Here is a 16525-nt window from a genome sequence, read left to right as displayed (position 1 = left end):
GGCTGGCAGGGCAGGGTGGGTGTGGGGAGTCAGGTGGGTGAGCTGGTGGCTCTGGAGGCTGCACAGTGTGGTGACTGCAGTTAATAATAATGTGGAGCTGCATATTTCAAGACAGCCAGAAGAGGGGATTTAAAATGTTTTCACCACAAAGAAATGGTAAAGCCTTGAGGTGATGGATATGCTAATTAGCTCAATTTGGTCATTCCACATTGTATGCAGGATGGAAACATCATATCGGACTCCATAAATATGCACAGTCATTATTTGTCAACTAAAAATAAAACTGTTAAAATTGTGGCTGTGTATAAGGTAATAGCTGTTGCAGTCGCAGCGTCATTTTGTGTGCGGGCCCCCCGTGCTGAGACTCAGCAACTCTCTCCACCTGTTTCTGGGGAGCAGGGGGCCTCGCCTCTGGACGCTCCCCCTCCCCCCCACCTTCTGAGACCACACCCTGGGCGCTGGTGAGGAGCAGGGAAGGGTTTGTGTAGCCAGAGCTTGGGAGGAGACTGGGAGTTGTAGCTCGAGCCACATTGCATGAGGCCTTCAGGCTCTTTAAGGACAAAGTGTTCGGGGCCATCGCAGAGGGTTTTGAGCAGAATGATGCAGCATGACTTGGGATTTACGAGGTTTATGAGAACCCTTTCAGTGGTGGTGTGAAGGAGGGTTATGGGACAGGAGGCTGCTGGACCAGTCAGGCTGTGGGAGGATGGTTGCTGGCCAGGTAGGTGTGGGGCAGTGGTGAGAGGTGTCAATCTCGAGGGTTTGTTGGATGGGGATGATGGACAGGATGCCGGTTTGGAGGAGAGGATGCGGGGTTTTGTGCAGGACCCGGCAGGGAGTGGAATGGTGGTACCATTGCCAGTTCCACCCAGCACCCCAAGCTGCCGGGATGGGGTGATACCAGGGCAGGGGGACTGGGTGGTAGGGAGATGATGTATTTGGGGAAGTCACACTAATTTTGGGACACCCATCCAACATCTAAGTGGTGCCATGGACTGAACGTGTCCGCCCGAATTCCTGTGTTGAAGTCTTGGTCCCCAGTGGGATGGCGCTTAGAGGTGGGGCCTGGGGGGCCGATGAGGGCGAGATGTGGCCATGAGGGTGGGGGCCCCATGTTGGTATTCGTGCCCATGTAGGACGAGGAAGAGACCCAAGTTCTGTCCTGCATGGGAGGGCATGGCAGGAAGGCACCATCTGAGCCAGGAAGTGGGTCCTCACCAGACACTGCCGTCACCTCCAGCCTGGATTTGCAGCCTCCAGAACTGTGAGAAATGACCTCTGCTATTCATTTATGAGCCCCCCGGTCTGTGGCTTTTATTTTATCAGCCCCAGCTGACTAAGACAAGTGGTGTATCTTGATGAATTGATGAATTCTCTATAGTTTGAAGAGTCTTCGTGGATGGCGCTTCAGCTGGAGGAGACGCATGTGCTTTGTAAGAGATTTGGGGAGCGAAGTCCCCCAAGTTTTACATCTGTAGCAGGCTGTGAATGACTGTTCTTGCCTCAGTGCCACCAGAGTTGGCGCAGGGGAGAAGCATTGGAGGAAACCCCCACACTGGTGTGGAGTCAGAGCACCCTTCCTGCACTTGGAGTAGGGGTTCAGCAGCAGGGTCTCTGTTCGTTGTGACAAATGCTGACATTTCATTGGGATGCTGGAATCTGGCGTAAAACGTGAGTGTAGATTTGCCCTCAATCCCTTATTTCACAGGCGTTTGTCACAAAGCGACCCTGGTCCTGCCAGACCGTGTTGAGGGTCCGTTCTTTCTTTGAATCCTGTTTGCTCTTGTCTGGGTGTGCTGGACGCATGTTTTAAATAAGAAGGTGAAGACCATGAGTTTGCGGATGTATCTACATTGTAACGGGAAAGCTATAGGGACGCCTGGGAGGACTTCAACTCCAAATGAGTTTCACGGTCCTTTTACATTTTTTTCTTAAGGACATTTCAGTGCTGCTTCCTCATAGTTGTAAAAATTGTGCAGATTAGCTGGACGTTATTTTACGTGAGTCCGTTTTACTCTCGTCTAATAACACATGGGCGCCCAGTAAGCAGCCAAGGAGTCACGGTGGCGTGTGTGAGCGCGAAGGGCTGCGTCTCACCCACATGGCCCGGCACCCCTGCATCCTCCGTCCTCTCTGCCGCCCCTTCCTGGCCCTGGCGGCTGCTCTCCTCCCTCCCCTCCCCTCCCCATGGGCTCACAGGGCTGCATCCTGAGTTTCAGATGAGCCAGAAGTGAGCACGGCAGATGCCTGAGTAACGCTCTTCTGTTCAAGGGTGTTTCCTTATGACACTGATGAGGAAAACGTTGATTCCAGCTGGCGTGCTGCACATGCGCGGGTTGGCTGGTTCCCCCAGGGCTGTGTGAGTTTCTCTGGGGACTGGGTTTCCTCCCACATCCCAAAGCTGTGCACGTGTGGCGAGTTGCTGTCCCCTGGGTCCCTGTCTCAGTGCCTGGGGCGGCCTCCATCCAGGCCTGGTTCCTGCCTGGCACCCTGAGCTGCTGGGATGGGCTTCCACCACCTGTGACCCTGACCTTCAGTAAGTGGGTTGGAGAATGAATGAATGAATGAACATAAACTTTTGTAAAAAGACATGTATCAGGTCTGCGATGCCCATATAAACGCGCAGTTAAACCATGCAGCAGGAGAGCGCTCAGTGAGACGCCGTGTGCCATTCTTGTCTGTGACCTGGGTGGGGGCGGAGGTGCTCCCCACCGGGTTTGCTTTGCAAACAGTTATCCCATGACTCAACCCACTGTGGCCAGGGCTGTAGCCTCCTGCTTGGGTGAGGCCTGGCGACTTCACTCCCCAAATCTCTTATACAGCACACGTATCTCCTCAGGCTGAAGTGCATCCTGGCGTGGTCCCTAGAAGGCAGTCATCGGCCGGAGCAGCACTGTTCCTTGTGTGAACTTTGCACTTATTGAGACACTTCATCCGCAGGGCACACGTCCAAAGCCCGTGCGGCGTCTGGTTCCCTCTCATCCATTTCTCTAGTCAAGGAGATGAGGTTGGGGTGCCGTGTGCAGGGAAGGGGCCTGGAGAAGCCGCAGGTTTGGATGTGGATTTTCAGACACCTGCCTTTTGGGACTCTGCGTGCTTCCAGCCCCTGCAGCTCATTGCTGGGGTTCTCAGATGCCTCCGTGAGGACCTCCGGTCCTGCATTCCCAGCTCTAAGCAGGCCCTCGTCTGCTCTTTATCTCACAAAGCACGTGGAAGCTGTTACCTTGGGCTCGCCGAGTCCATTCTTCTGGTGCTTGTGAGTTTTTGCCTTGGTCACTCTCCCGTGTAAAATGGGGTTTCAGCTGCAGCTTTGAAGGGGGTTAATGGCGTGTATCTCCCTGTTCACTGGAGGTTGAGCCCTTCACGTCAGAGAATATTTCTTGCACCAGCAGCACCAACAGTGCCTGGGAGCTTGACGGACAGACTCTTGGGCCCCGCCCCGGGACTCCTGGGTGGGCCCAGCAGAAGGCATTTAACAAGCCCTCCAGGTGGTTCTGATGCCGGTGGAAGTGTGAAGACCTCTGCCTCATGATTACAACCGTTGACTGATTGCAGCTCATACCGGTGCTGGGGAGATCCAGTGAAGCAGCAGCCTGATGTCTTCACAACGGTGTCACGACATCTCCAGCCCCTGGATGGTTCCTCTGTCCAACCTGCTCCCACAGCGCCTTCCTCATGGGACTCCTTCAGTCCTCAGCTGCCCTACGAGGTGTGGTTTCGCCTGGACACGGAAGGTGCAGCCCAGCCTGTGAGCCATTGGCCAAGGATGGCCTCCCCGTGGCGGCAGAGGTGAGAGGTCCCCCGAGCAGCCTGTCTGATGCCTGCACCTGCCTTCCCTGGGCCATGCTGCTGACAAGGGCCTCAGTGGTGAGTGTGACTCTTTAGAGCTGGCAAGACCCAGGATACCAGCCCTGTGTGCAGAGGCACAGGTGTTATGTTGGGTGCACGGGGTACGGGACTGGGCCGCGAAAGGCAGAGGGGCGTTCCGGTCCCAGCCTCTCTGGCTGTGTGTGTGGTAGCAGGCACCTCATCTCTTAACTACTTTTAATGCCACAGAAGGGAGGCCAGAGATAGAAGACATTATCAAACAAATATGGAAATCATTAAGTCCTGGCATCACAAAAATTAAAATGCTATTATGGCTCATCTCAAAGAAAGCTTGTAATGCCACATATTCTAGAAAAAAACCTAAGGCAGTTTCTTCTAGGTTGAATTAGCTGGAAAGAATTAATTGAGTACATGTGAATGTTCTTGACACTCTAAAGCGTGTATTCATGTCTCGGGCTTGTGTGGCTGGAGAAGCACATTCAGTGGTGTGGGGTGATTTCACATGTTTCATGACACACCACTTATTTGTTATGTGAACTGCAGAGGGTGAAACTGTGGGGACGCCCCGGGGGACACGCACCCTCCGTCTCCAGGGGCTGATGGGAACAGCGAGAGTCACCATCCCAGAAGGCAGAAGACACAGAGGATGGGTGACAGAAGAGAAAGCGGAACACGTCTTTAAGACCTTTGTGTTTGGAAATAACTTCACGTGTAAAAGTTGTAAAAATAAAGGAGCACTGGGTGGATGGTGGGTGCCACTCTTCACGGCGTTACTCCTGGGTGGACGGTGGGCGCCCTTCTCTTCGTGGTGTCGCTCCTGGAGCTGTGAGGCCCATGTCCTCTCACTCCTGGTGTTCATTTTGGTTATACCTCGGAGCTGGTGGTCTTGCTAACATATAATTACTATTCTTTCTTTCCCTTTGCAGTGAATAAGCAGTGTGTGGGGAATAGTTTTAAACCACATGATACCTTGTTCCCCATCAGAATTTCCCCCAGTTCGGTACCCATGGATGGCTCCTGCCCCGTCCCATGTTTATGAGGCTACATGTAAACTGGAAGGGAGGAGCTGGCATTGAATCCATCACCAGGAGGCGGCTGCAGCCTGAAAGGAGCATTTGTGTAAAGAAATGCCAGGGAGGTTAACAGCAGGACGGCAGAAGTTGAGATACTCACTAAAGGATTGGAATGGGAAGGCGAGAGAATTTTCCAGGAAGTAGAACAAAAACACAGAGAAACAGAAAACAGAAGTGAGATGTTAAAAGAAAATGAGCTCTGTAGGTCCGACAGCTGAATAATAGAAGTTCCAGGAGAAGAGAACAGAGAAGAAGTATTTTGAACTTCCAAAAGTGAAAGGATATGAGTTTTTATTGTCAAAACTATACACATTGTTTTAAAAGAAAAGTAGGTATAGGTTGGGTGTGGTGGTGTGTCCAGAATTGGTGGGTTCTTGGTCTCACTGACTTCAAGAATGAAACCACGGACCCTCGCGGTGAGTGTTACGGTTCTTAAAGATGGTGTGTCCGCAGTTTGTTCCTTCAGACGTTCAGATGTGTCTGGAGCTTCTTCCTTCTGGTGGGTTCGTGGTCTCGCTGTCAGGAGTGAAGCTGCAGACCTTCCCGGTGGGTGTTACAGCTCATAAAGGCAGCGTGTCTGGAGTTGTTTGTGCTTCCTGGTGGGTTTGTGGTCTCACTGGCTTCAGGAGTGAAGCTGCAGACTGTCGCGGTGAGTGTTACAGCTCATAAAGGCAGCGTGGACCCAAAGAGTGAGCAGCAGCGAAATTTATTGCAAAGAGTGAAAGAATAAAGCTTCCACCAGTGTCGAAGGGGACCACACCTGTTGCCACTGCTGGCTCAGGCAGCCTGCTTTTATTCCCTTATCTGACCCCACCCACATCCTGCTGATTGGTCCATTTTACAGAGAGCTGATTGGTCCATTTTGACAGAGTGCTAGTTGGTGCCTTTACAATCCTTGAGCTAGAGGCAGAGTGCTAGACAGAAAAGTTCTCCAAGTCCCCACTAGGTTAGCTAGATACTAACTAATCAGAGTACCGGTTGGTGTATTTTCAAACCCTGAGCTAGACACAGAGTGCTGATTGGTGTATCTACAAACCCTCAGCCAGACATAAAAGCTCTCCAAGTTCCCACCAGACTCCGGAGCCCAGCTGGCTTCACCCAGTGGATTTCTCAGGGGGGCTGCAGGCAGAGCTGCCCCCCAGTCCGGGCTGTGCAGCTGTGTACCCACACTCCTCAGCCCCTGGGTGGTCCATGGGACCCAGCGCTCTAGAGCAGGGGGCAGCGCTCTTCGGGGAGTCTGGGCCGCAGCGCGGACGGGGGTGGGGGAGGGGGTGGGGGAGTTCGGGCTTGGCGGGCTGCAGGTCCCCAGCCCTGCCCCTTGGGGAGGCAGCTGAGGCCCCGCGAGCGCAGCGCTGTGGAGCCGGCACTGCTGGGGGACCCAGTGCACCCTCTGCAGCTGCTGGCCCGGGTGCTAAGCCCCTCACTGCCCTGGGCCGGTGGTGCCTGCCGGCTGCTTGGTGTGCGGCCCGCTGATCCCCATCCGGCACCCACCGGAACTCGCACTGGCCCGCCAGCGCCTCTCCCTCCACACCTCCCCTCAAGCAGAGGGAGGCGGCTCCGGCCTCAGCCAGCTCAGAGAGGGGCTCCCACAGTGCCGTGGCGGGCTGAGGGGCTCCTCAAGTGCCGCCAGAGTGGATGTGGAGGCCGAGGAGGTGCCGAGAGCGAGGACTGCTAGCACGCTGTCACCTCTCAGGGGCTCATGCCTGAAATCCTAGCACTTTCCGCGGCTGAGGCAGGAGGATTGTATGAGGCCAAGAGTTTATGACCAGCCTGGTAAAGACCTCATCTCTTAAAAATTTTTTTTAATTAGCTGGGGATGATGTTGTGTGCCTGCAGTCCCTGCTACTCAGAAGGCTGATGTGAGAGGATTGCTTGAGCTGAGCCCAGGAGGTTGAGGCTGCAGTGAGCTATGATCGCGCCATTGCCCCCCAGCCTGGGCAACAGAGCAAGACCATGTCTCAGACAAAAAGTAGGTCCAAACGCTTAAACAGCAGTGCAGTCCTCCCCTGCACAAATCGATCTATTTCTATATTATTTGAATTTCTTCCAAAGAAAGAAGGCTGTACAGGGAGGGTTTGGACAGGAAGTTGAAACTGATCAGTGGAAAGGGAAATCCAGCAAGAAGAGCCTCAATGGCAGTACGTGGCGTCCCCATTGCAGTGGCAGCATCCATGTCTCCTGACCCTTGAGCTCGACACCTTCCAGGCTCATCAACAAGCATCTCATGTGCTGCGAGCCATTTAATACTTGTCCTGTGACATCGTTGTTCCCATTTGCAGGCTGGGCATGAGATTTCCAGGGCTTTGCTGGACATCTGTGTCTCAGTTTGGAGCCTCGGGGGTGGGCAGGGAGGAAACTGGCTGCAGGGCAGCTTGGGAGCCGTGCAGCCCCCACTGGACCCCACCCGCGAGGTTCTGTGGTCAGACGAACCCAGGGGGATTCCAACTCATGGTCATCGGAACTGAGGAGCCCTGGTGGGTCCATCGCACAGGGATTGGTCAGGAACGTTGCCCCAGAAGCAAGATGCGGGCTGGACTGAGGTTGAGGCCAGCAGATGGGGGACAGTGCGGAGGCACAGACCCAAGCCGGCCACTCCCCTCCTTGGGCGCCCAGCCACGTTCGTCTGTTCCTCTCCGGCTCTGGCCACTCCTACTGGACAGGAGCCCTCTCTGAGCCCCCATGTACCTGGCACAGAGCGGACGTCTGCTTTGGTACTGTGTTTTAATTTGTGAGGGGAGATGTGGTCTTGCACTGGCGGGGGCGGCGGGGGGCTCAGAGGGTTCAAGGAAGGAGTCACGGCGTGTGGTTCGTGCTGGTGGAGAGTGGAGGGCCCAGGCCTGTGCAAGGTTTGAGCCCAGGGAGCCTGGCGTGAGTCGCAGATGCTCTGAGTACCCTGCGTGAGGGTGAGTGGGATACAGCCCCCGCCGTGGGGAGCCGAGAACCACGGGGAAGCAGCCGGGCTGGGAAGGAGGAAGCGGGCTGGCGGCTTGAGGAGATGGATGCCAGGGGTGGGGGGGTGGAAAGTGTGCAGGTAGGTGGGGGGCTTGGCCGGGGGCAAGTGTGCGGGTCAGCGAGCGCTGGGGGGATTGGAAAGTGTGCGGGTGGGCGGGTCCGCGGGTGGGTGGTGGAAAGTGGACAGGTGGGCGGAGACGGGGGTTTGGAAAGTGGGCGGGGGCGGTGGGGGGCGTGGTTGAGACGAGTATTGTGGAGCAGCAAGGGAGGGATCCCACGAGCTGTCAGAGTCCCTGTGAGTTATCTTGCTGCCTCCATGCTCTTTCATCTTGTTAATGTCAGGACGTTTTTATCCTTTGATTTCTGGAGGGAGTCCTGTGACTTTGGTTGGGGCCAAAGATTACAAACAAGGATGTTTTATGCAGCTACTCAGCAGGTTAGGGAATAGCTGGGTTTGGCTGTAGGATAAGGGAAGTGTAGGCGTCCTGCCCGCTGGTTCAGACATCAGTTGGAGAGCAGGGAGGGGCAGCAGAAATAACTGTAGAGCCCCGGGGGCAGCGCCTGTGATGTCGGCTCAATACCTGTGATACAGCTCAAGGCCATGTCCATACAATCAGCCACAACAGGCCTGTGTGTTTTTGTGGCTGTGACTTATGTAGAGCTAGTAACGACTGTCACCATCTCAGAATACAGCAGCTGCCAGCATCAGATTGCTTCCCATAGGACGTCATCGCGAGGCAGCTTGTTTCTACTACATGAGCCCTGGCTGGTGTGAGTGTTACTCCCCTGCTCTGTACGGGGGGGCCCCTGAGACCAAGAGCTTGGTGACTCAGTGCACCGCACGGCCAGGAAGGACGCCAAGCTCTCCCGCCCGCATCCCTGGCGATGTTATGGCTGAATCATGTCTCCGGAAAAGTGTGTGATGGAGCCCAGTGCCTCCAGACATGCCCTTCTTTGGAAATAGTGTCTTGGGGGAAACCAAGTCGGCACATTTCTGTTAAGTCACCTGGTTTATGGTGCTTGTTACGCAGCTGCAGCAGACTGATGCGTTCCACAAGAACACTTCCCTAGCTCAGACTCACATCATCAGGGACCATCTGTTCCCCTGGAGGACAGAGCTGCACCGGAGGCGTCAGGGAGGGTGAGGAAGAGGCGTGGCCGGGCCTGGGCCTCTGGACACAGGGGACACACGCAGTCCAGGCCCTGCGTGGAGAGACAGGATGCTGGTGGGGTGTCCAGAGCCCTGGCTGGGGCCAGGTTTCTTCATCTGAAAATTGGTCGAGTGTCCAACATCCACAATATGTGACGAGGCCACTGGCCACACAGCCTGTGAGCATGTGGTGTGTGGACAGTGTGACCGGGCATCCAGATTTCTGGTTTTAACTGATTTTCATTAATTAAAATTACATTGCTGACCAGGCGCAATGGCTCACGCCTATAATCCCAGCACTTTGGGAGGCCAAGGTGGGTGGATTGCTTGAGATCAGGAGTTCGAGACCAGCCTGGCCAATGTGGCGAAACCCCATCTCTACTAAAAATATAAAAATTAGCCAGCCTTGGTGGTGTGCACCTGTAATCCCAGCAACTAGGGAGGCTGAGGCAGGAGAATCACTTGAACCCGGGAGGCGGAGGTTGCAGTGAGCCGGGATTGCACCACTGCACTCCAGCCTGGGCGACAGAACAAGACTCTGTCTCAAGAAAATTACATGGCTGCATGTGACAGCCCCAGTGGACGTGTGGCCACTGACCCGGGGTGCCCCCTCTCCACACCCTCTGATTCTGCTTTCCTCAGACAAGGAGGGCCGTGCTCAGGCTGATGCCGTGGAGGGGTTAGAAATCAGTATTTTAGGAACACGTGTCAGCGCTTGCAGCTGGGCAGGTACAGACGGACACCTCAGGGTGACCGCTGAGTATATTTTTTGGCCGTGGCACCCTTGGCAGGAGAACTCAGCCTCCTGATCTTTCTCAGCTGCTAAGCGCTGCCGTGGAACAGGCAAGTTGTGTGGAATTGAACTTTCAAAAGTGCCTTTGGGCAGTAAGGATAATTTCATTCTCCTCTGCGGCCTTCTGTAAATCCTTCAGAGAGGAAGAAATAAACCTATTATGGTCCTCCCTTCCTGTTCCAGCCAGAGCCGGTGCGGGAAGCAACGTGTGCTGAGCCTTCCAGAGGCCGTCGCTGGTCTGGATTTAATGCACTATCCTGCCTGTGACTGTGGCGGGGAGGACGCTGTCAATGTTAGGTATGAGCACCTTTTTCGAACACAGATTGTCTGCCTTTAGGGAAGTCACAAGTGGATTCTGCCCTGGAAGGTTGATGATTTGTCTCGGATCCTCAAGTGAAAAGAACTACCTGGCAGGTTCAAGGAAAGCTCTGTGGGAGCCGCAGTGTTGGGCATTGTGTTTGTGGGACCATCCAACGAGATCCCAGGGTGCAGTGAGTGGCTCTGCTGGTCGGAGCTGCTGGGGGAGAGCGAGGGGCTGGAAGGACCCCAGGGGTCGGGCGTACTTGGCTCCATGAGAGTGGACGGTGCACAGCTGCCCCGGGAACCCCATGACTGGCTCGTGGGATCATTCATCACCCAGCCAACACGTCATGCGTCTGAACTGGCGGCTCTCCAATGATTTCCTCCCCAACAGCCCTTTTTCAAATCGAACAGAGATGGCGGAAGACAGGCCCCAGCAGGTGCAACTGTGTCATGCGTGAGGCCTGGTCGCCTGAGTGCCCATGTCCAGGGATGAGGTTTGAGGTTTGCAGTTCTGCGGAGGGAGGACCCTGCCCGTCCCTGACCCTGAAGGAGCCCCAGAGGCAGGACGTGGGCTCCCATCAGCACCTCCAGCGCTCTAGTTCTGTGCATCGTCAGAATCCAGGGTTTGGGGGGAGGGTCACAGGAGCTGCAGCATTTGAGGGGGGCGCCGGTTCCCATGGAGGTGACATCCTGGGCTGGTCCTGCTGTGGCGGCCCACAGCTTGGGGTCCCAGTCCCACCCTCCTGCCCCGAGCACGTGTCCTACTGGCCTCACACGCACGTCTCTTGACCTCTCACGGCCCTCTCAAATGCTGTCACCACTGCACGTGATTTTCATCTGGATAGAAACGTGGCCGAGACTGTGAAAGGGCACCGATGGTGATGGAGTCCCGCGCTGTGATTTGATTGATTGAGACTTTATTCCCGCTTCTTCAAGACATGTTTGTGGAATGGTGTCGCCTGTGCTCGCATTAGTCTGGAGCTGACGGCCGGTGCTGGGGACGCCGGAGCAGGCCCCGAGTTCCACTGTGGACGTGCCTGGGGCTCACCCGTGGGCAGCCCCTCTTTAGGAGCAGCACCCAGCAGCAGCAGCTTGTGATTTCAGCCGGGAGGAGACTGTGAGGGAAGAGATCCCTTAGGTGGCGTCTGCAGCTGACTAGGTCAGCGTTTCCCCTCTGGCTGTTAATGGGAAGTCAGCACAGAAAAGCATTCTGTGGGCAACTGAATTTAGGGAAGGACGCGGCGGAGCCTGCCTGTGGAAACGTGTGTCTCTGATCTCCACGTAGGGTGTGGAGGCGGTAGCCTTTTCAGACCTAGTGGATCCTTGACTGCCTCCTGAGGGGGTGGGTTCTGAGGCCTGGCCTTGATCCCTGAGGCCCTTTGGAAAGTTCTGGAAAAGGTGAGTGAATGGGTGTGGCTGTGGAATGAGACAGCAGATCTGCAAGGAGCCCTCGGAGGCGTCGAACCCCAGGACTTGAGTGTGGGTGTGTGTTCTTGCACTGTTGGGCATGGGGGTTAGGAGCTCATCAGGGAAACAGTGTCAGATATGACCTCACAGGCTCAGACCACACTGATGAAAAATACCGACAGCTTCCACATGGCACGGGGCCAGCACCTGACCCTGTGGTGATCACAAGGGTTAGCGCCTCCCTGTCCCGACTGTCTCACCAGGGTTTGTTCTCTGCCTCAGCTACACGGTCAGCTCTGCACAAATGAGAAGCATGTGATTGAACTTTTAATTCCACATTTTGCACAGCATTTGCTAGGTACTAAAACTCATTATTGTTTTATTTTCTGTCCCTCTTGATTTGCACAGAGTTGAAAGTTTGTAATACTGTCTTGTTTGCGATTGATTATATTTGGGAGAGAATTGTTATTTTTTCAACATAGAAGAATTGGTGGCGGAGGCATGGAGGAGAAGGGAGTGGTTATTCCAGATCATCTCTTGTGGTTTCATCCATTGCATTTATGAGAGCCTGCTGTATACTCAGCCAGACTGAAAGTCGATCGAGGGCCAACATATGACTGGTGTTTCTTTGCAACACCCTCTGTTCGCCCTCTCTCCTGAGTAAATTGCCCTAGAACAGGTAATAAGCAGAGACCTCTGTTCGCCCTCTCTCCTCAGTAAACTGCCCTGCCCTAGAACAGGCAATAAGCGGAGACCTGTAGATGCTGCCTTCCTGGAGGGCTGAGGAATGGCTGCAAGTTCATCGTGTGGAGTATTTAGGATGAAAGTTCAGCTTTTTCTCTAATTGGGTTTAGAAAGATAATCACACATTTCCCGCAGACATCTCTTCAGCTGTACGTTACCGGAGTGTGTGCTTTGCAATTTGTTTTATGTTGCTGAATCTTGGGAAAGCCATTCTCTGTTATTTTCACTTCTCCTTCCCTTACCAAATAAGGTATTTTCTTCACATTTTACTACTGAAATATGAATGTAAATGCAGCCCTTCCTTTCACATTCTTCTTTGTGATTCACCCTCGGTGGAAGCTCAGACTCTAGAAGACCCAACACAGCGTCCCAGCAGCCCTCCATCGCCAGGCTCTAATTGCGCCTAATATTTTAAAAGCCATCACAAAAATTGGTGGGTCCATTTACCTTATTGTGGGAGCCCCTGGAGTACAGCTTTCAAGACCCTGATGGCCCATTAGGGGCATCCATTAAACCCGGCTGCATTCCCGTTCCAGAAATGGCACAGATGATAATCACACTCACCTAATTAACCTTTTCAACGAAAAATGTATGTCATCAAGATTTTTCTGTACCATTTAATTTGTTAGGCCATTCTGGGCGCGCTGACTTTGTGCCGCATTGGACGACCGTATTAGAAGAAACACTGGTAACAGTTAGTGAGACGCCTTCCTCTACCCGAATGATAACAAATGCATTTTATTTATTTGTTTTAAAACAGGTTTTGCCTGGCATTCTGCAGAAGCATTGCTGTATCTTACCAGACAGGAATACAGGTAAATACATTTCATTCTTCTGATTTGGGATTACAGGTTTCATATCAGGGGCAAAATTGAGAAATGTGATTACCTAATTTAGGTATTTTGTGCATTTTTATGTTATGGGTTGTTTTTAGGGCAAGGTTGCATATTAACTAACGGTAAGATGTGAAAAGAGGATATTTAGTTCTGTAGTGAGTTGTGAGCTGAGCTCAGAGATCTGTTTTATTTGACAGAGGAAATCGATGTATTAATAGATGATTGCTGTATTAGGTTTTTAAGGGAAAGTGGTTGTCTTATAAACTTGAATTTGTTGGGCTCAAAGCTGTTTCTTTTGCTAATTATACTTATTTATTAAGGAAAAAACACCATTCTTATTGGCTAGAGTGAAATGGATTTGGAGTCTGTTTGCAGTAAGGCCTTTCTTTGTGATCAGGGTAGGAACTGGCCAGATGTTATGTTCTTAAAACCCCCAAGGTCTTAGTGAATAAAACGTGGGCATGAATGTTTTGAAGTGGGAGATGCGTCTCTGTGTAACTTCTCATGGCAGGACAGATGTGTGTGACCGGTGGTTGTGAGGAAGTGTTTTGCGTGACTTTTAAGGAAACATGACAGAGAAAAAGAAGGTCTAAAAAAAACTTTGTTATCATACAATGAAGGGGAAAAAGAATCAGTCGGGGCTTGTTATCCTGTGGATATGGATCTGCGTTTTTGTTATCCTGCTGCAAGAGTTCTGATTTATTTTTATCAAAGAAATTGCAAGTCCTGAGGAAAGTAAAGAGAAGGTGCCTCTTTCGTATGAGAGGCTCTGCGAGTTTATTCATTTCTAAAAGCAATCGTGTTCTGTCAAGTATGTATCTGTGTCCCAGGATATTTTAGTTGGGTATGAAACAGGTTTGCTGACATTTTCTTACTTGTTTTCTAGCTATAACAAGTTAATTACAAAGACTCTTCCATGGTAATTAGAAGAATTTAATTTGTTGGACTTTACTGTTGACTCACCACTAAGAATGGCATCTCAGTAGCCAACGTTGTCTGTATTATACATTCCAGAGTAAAACGCTGGGTTTGAGAAAAATACAATCTTTATTTATTAATTATGAGCATGGATGGATGAAATTACTGATAGTACTCTTCTTTACACATAGAACTGTCCCTGTTTTGTTTTCTTTTACCCAGTCAAGTGTGTCTCAGCTACAAGTTTGAGCATATCTACTGCTTACAGGGAAGCTTGTTGAGTGTGTCAGATATTTTTGAGCCTCTTTTTATTTTCTGGAAGTCTTGTTAATGAGTAAAAATATATGAAAAAGTCACATGTGCAAAAACAAAGATTTTTGTAACTGTGTCCATCAAAGTCAGCATCACAAAATTTTTTGAAAGAAATTAATTTTCCAGATTCAGGTGAATCATTACTCTGATTCTAAGAAACATCAGAAATAATGATAAAATAAGTTAACAGCTAACTACTTTACTGTGGGCATCTCAGTGGGTCTTGAGTATGGAAATGCATTTTCCTTGTTTTTGTTTTTGTTTTTCCAACAATTTGTTCTGTTAATGGTTTTAAGTTAATTTGGAAAACATCACCAACTGGAGATGTTTTATTTGCTTTTCATGAGACTCTAAGTAATCAATCCGTAGAACCAAGAGAGTTGCCTTCCATTGGGGCCTCAATGCAGAGGACATTAGCTGGGCAATTTCCTCAAAATTATTTTTATATTATAGAATGTTTCACTGTCATGTCAGCTGTGGAAGACCATAGGCTTTAATATTTGGTGTGGATAAGGGAAGGAGTGGCTCCAGAGAAGAGAGAGGGGTTGGTTGAGATTATAACTCTTAAAAGTGTAAGTCCATTCAGAATGGAAAGATGGGGACAATTCTAGCTTTCAGCAAAGAATTTACTCCAGTATGTCCAAAGCTGCTTCATGATTTAGGAGATCTCGTTTGGAAATGTCTTTGGACCTGAACACGGCAGAGGTTCTCGGTGAAAGCTTTTGCATTTCAGTGGCATGTAAAGGTCCTTGTAAGGGTGACTGTAATGTTCTTCTACCTTAATGGTTTTGTGGAAGAGCTTTCACAATTTCTCATTAAGGACATTAACTTTGGAATGGGCACCAAGTTTCCGTTTTGGAAGATGAAGTGTGTTCTGCAGAAGGAGGATGGGGACGGCTGCCCAGCAGCAAGAATGTAGCAAATGCTCCGAACTGGCTGCTTAGGCAGCAGCACCACGGTGGATTCTGCGTTACGGGTGCTTGACCAGAATTAGAAAGAAGATTAACTTTGGGATGAATCATCACTTTTTTCTCGTTTGGTTTTTACTTATTTTAGAAACGCTTTATACTCCATTAATTTTATACATGTCATGTTTCTGAATTAAACATGGCTGCTTGTGAAAGATAAATATACTCTCATTTTCTCTCGCAGTTTTGATTACTTGTGATGGTTTTAGGCAATGCCGTGAAGCGTCAGAGGGAATTCCATTGGTTACTTTCCCATACGGTCTTGTTTGGCTGCTTGTTCTCAGAAAAGCGTGTTTGTTGGTGGAGGAGAATGTGACCAAGGTGACCATCCTTTTCATGAAGGCACAAACGTGAACGCATATGTAGCTTTTAGGCCTTTACAAAAAAAAAAAAAACCCAAAACACATTTATGCCTGTCTTTAGTTCTAAGCATTCTTCCCTTTTCTTGCTTTGGTGACCCCTGATTGGCCTTTCACAGGCCTTTGGTTTGCGACCTACCTGGAGTGAGCATTGAAGCCAAAATACACAGGAAGGTGGAGCGACTTGAGGAAGTGCGGACATCTCAGGTGTCTGGATTTTAGCAGCTGCCTCTGGCTTGAATCCAGCATCATCTTTTACTAGGATTGGTGTCCTTGGAGGGGATGTTCCATCCTTAGCATCCTTTATTTGGTTAGTGGGCTATAGAAAGGATCGCCAAGCAGGGCAGGCCTTGGGCACAGCATCCTGGACGCGCCACCACGTTTGGGCTGAAGGCAGGCGCACTTGCTGCTAGACTCTGGCTGTCGAGTTTCTGGTGAAACTCAAGGCATCGTGCAGTTGAAATAGTCCCAGATGCCTGCCGATTCCTGCGTGGAGCTGGAATCCCCATTTGAGGAGTGACTTTTTCACAAACATCCTTTCATGACGAGTCGCTGTTTCCTGAGGGAAAGTGAACCTGTCTAAAGTTTTATAGCCAGGTGTGCCTCCTAGGAACAGGTGTTCCTCCTAGCAACAGAGACCTCTTACAATTACTTTAGTACTTTCGACCCAACTGGAGGGGTGAGAACTTTGGTTCCATGGTGAAGAGATGACATGGCCTAAGCGGTGCGTTTTCCTTCAGGGACTCTGTTTCTTAGGATGTGTGTATAATGTACGTTGGAAGGATGCGGGAGAATGTTGGAAGGATGCATGTGTAATGTATGTTGGAAGGATGCGTGTATAATGTATGTTGGAAGGATGCTGGAGAATGTTGGAAGGATGCT

The 16525-nt window shown here is 51.1% G+C and overlaps 1 protein-coding gene across 1 annotated transcript in view; it reads left to right on the top strand.

The window, feature by feature from the left end:
• Positions 1–16525, top strand: part of DLGAP2 (DLG associated protein 2) — an 885559-nt gene that overhangs the window by 170232 nt on the left and 698802 nt on the right. The window contains exon 2 of the mRNA XM_026453900.2: positions 13011–13065. Within this exon, the coding sequence (XP_026309685.1) occupies positions 13011–13065 (55 nt within the window). The remainder of the gene's footprint in view (positions 1–13010; positions 13066–16525) is intronic.

This window comes from Piliocolobus tephrosceles, chromosome 7 (genome assembly GCF_002776525.5).
Source record: "Piliocolobus tephrosceles isolate RC106 chromosome 7, ASM277652v3, whole genome shotgun sequence".
NCBI classification, from domain to species: domain Eukaryota; kingdom Metazoa; phylum Chordata; class Mammalia; order Primates; family Cercopithecidae; genus Piliocolobus; species Piliocolobus tephrosceles.
This window is presented reverse-complemented; position numbering and strand designations above follow the sequence as displayed.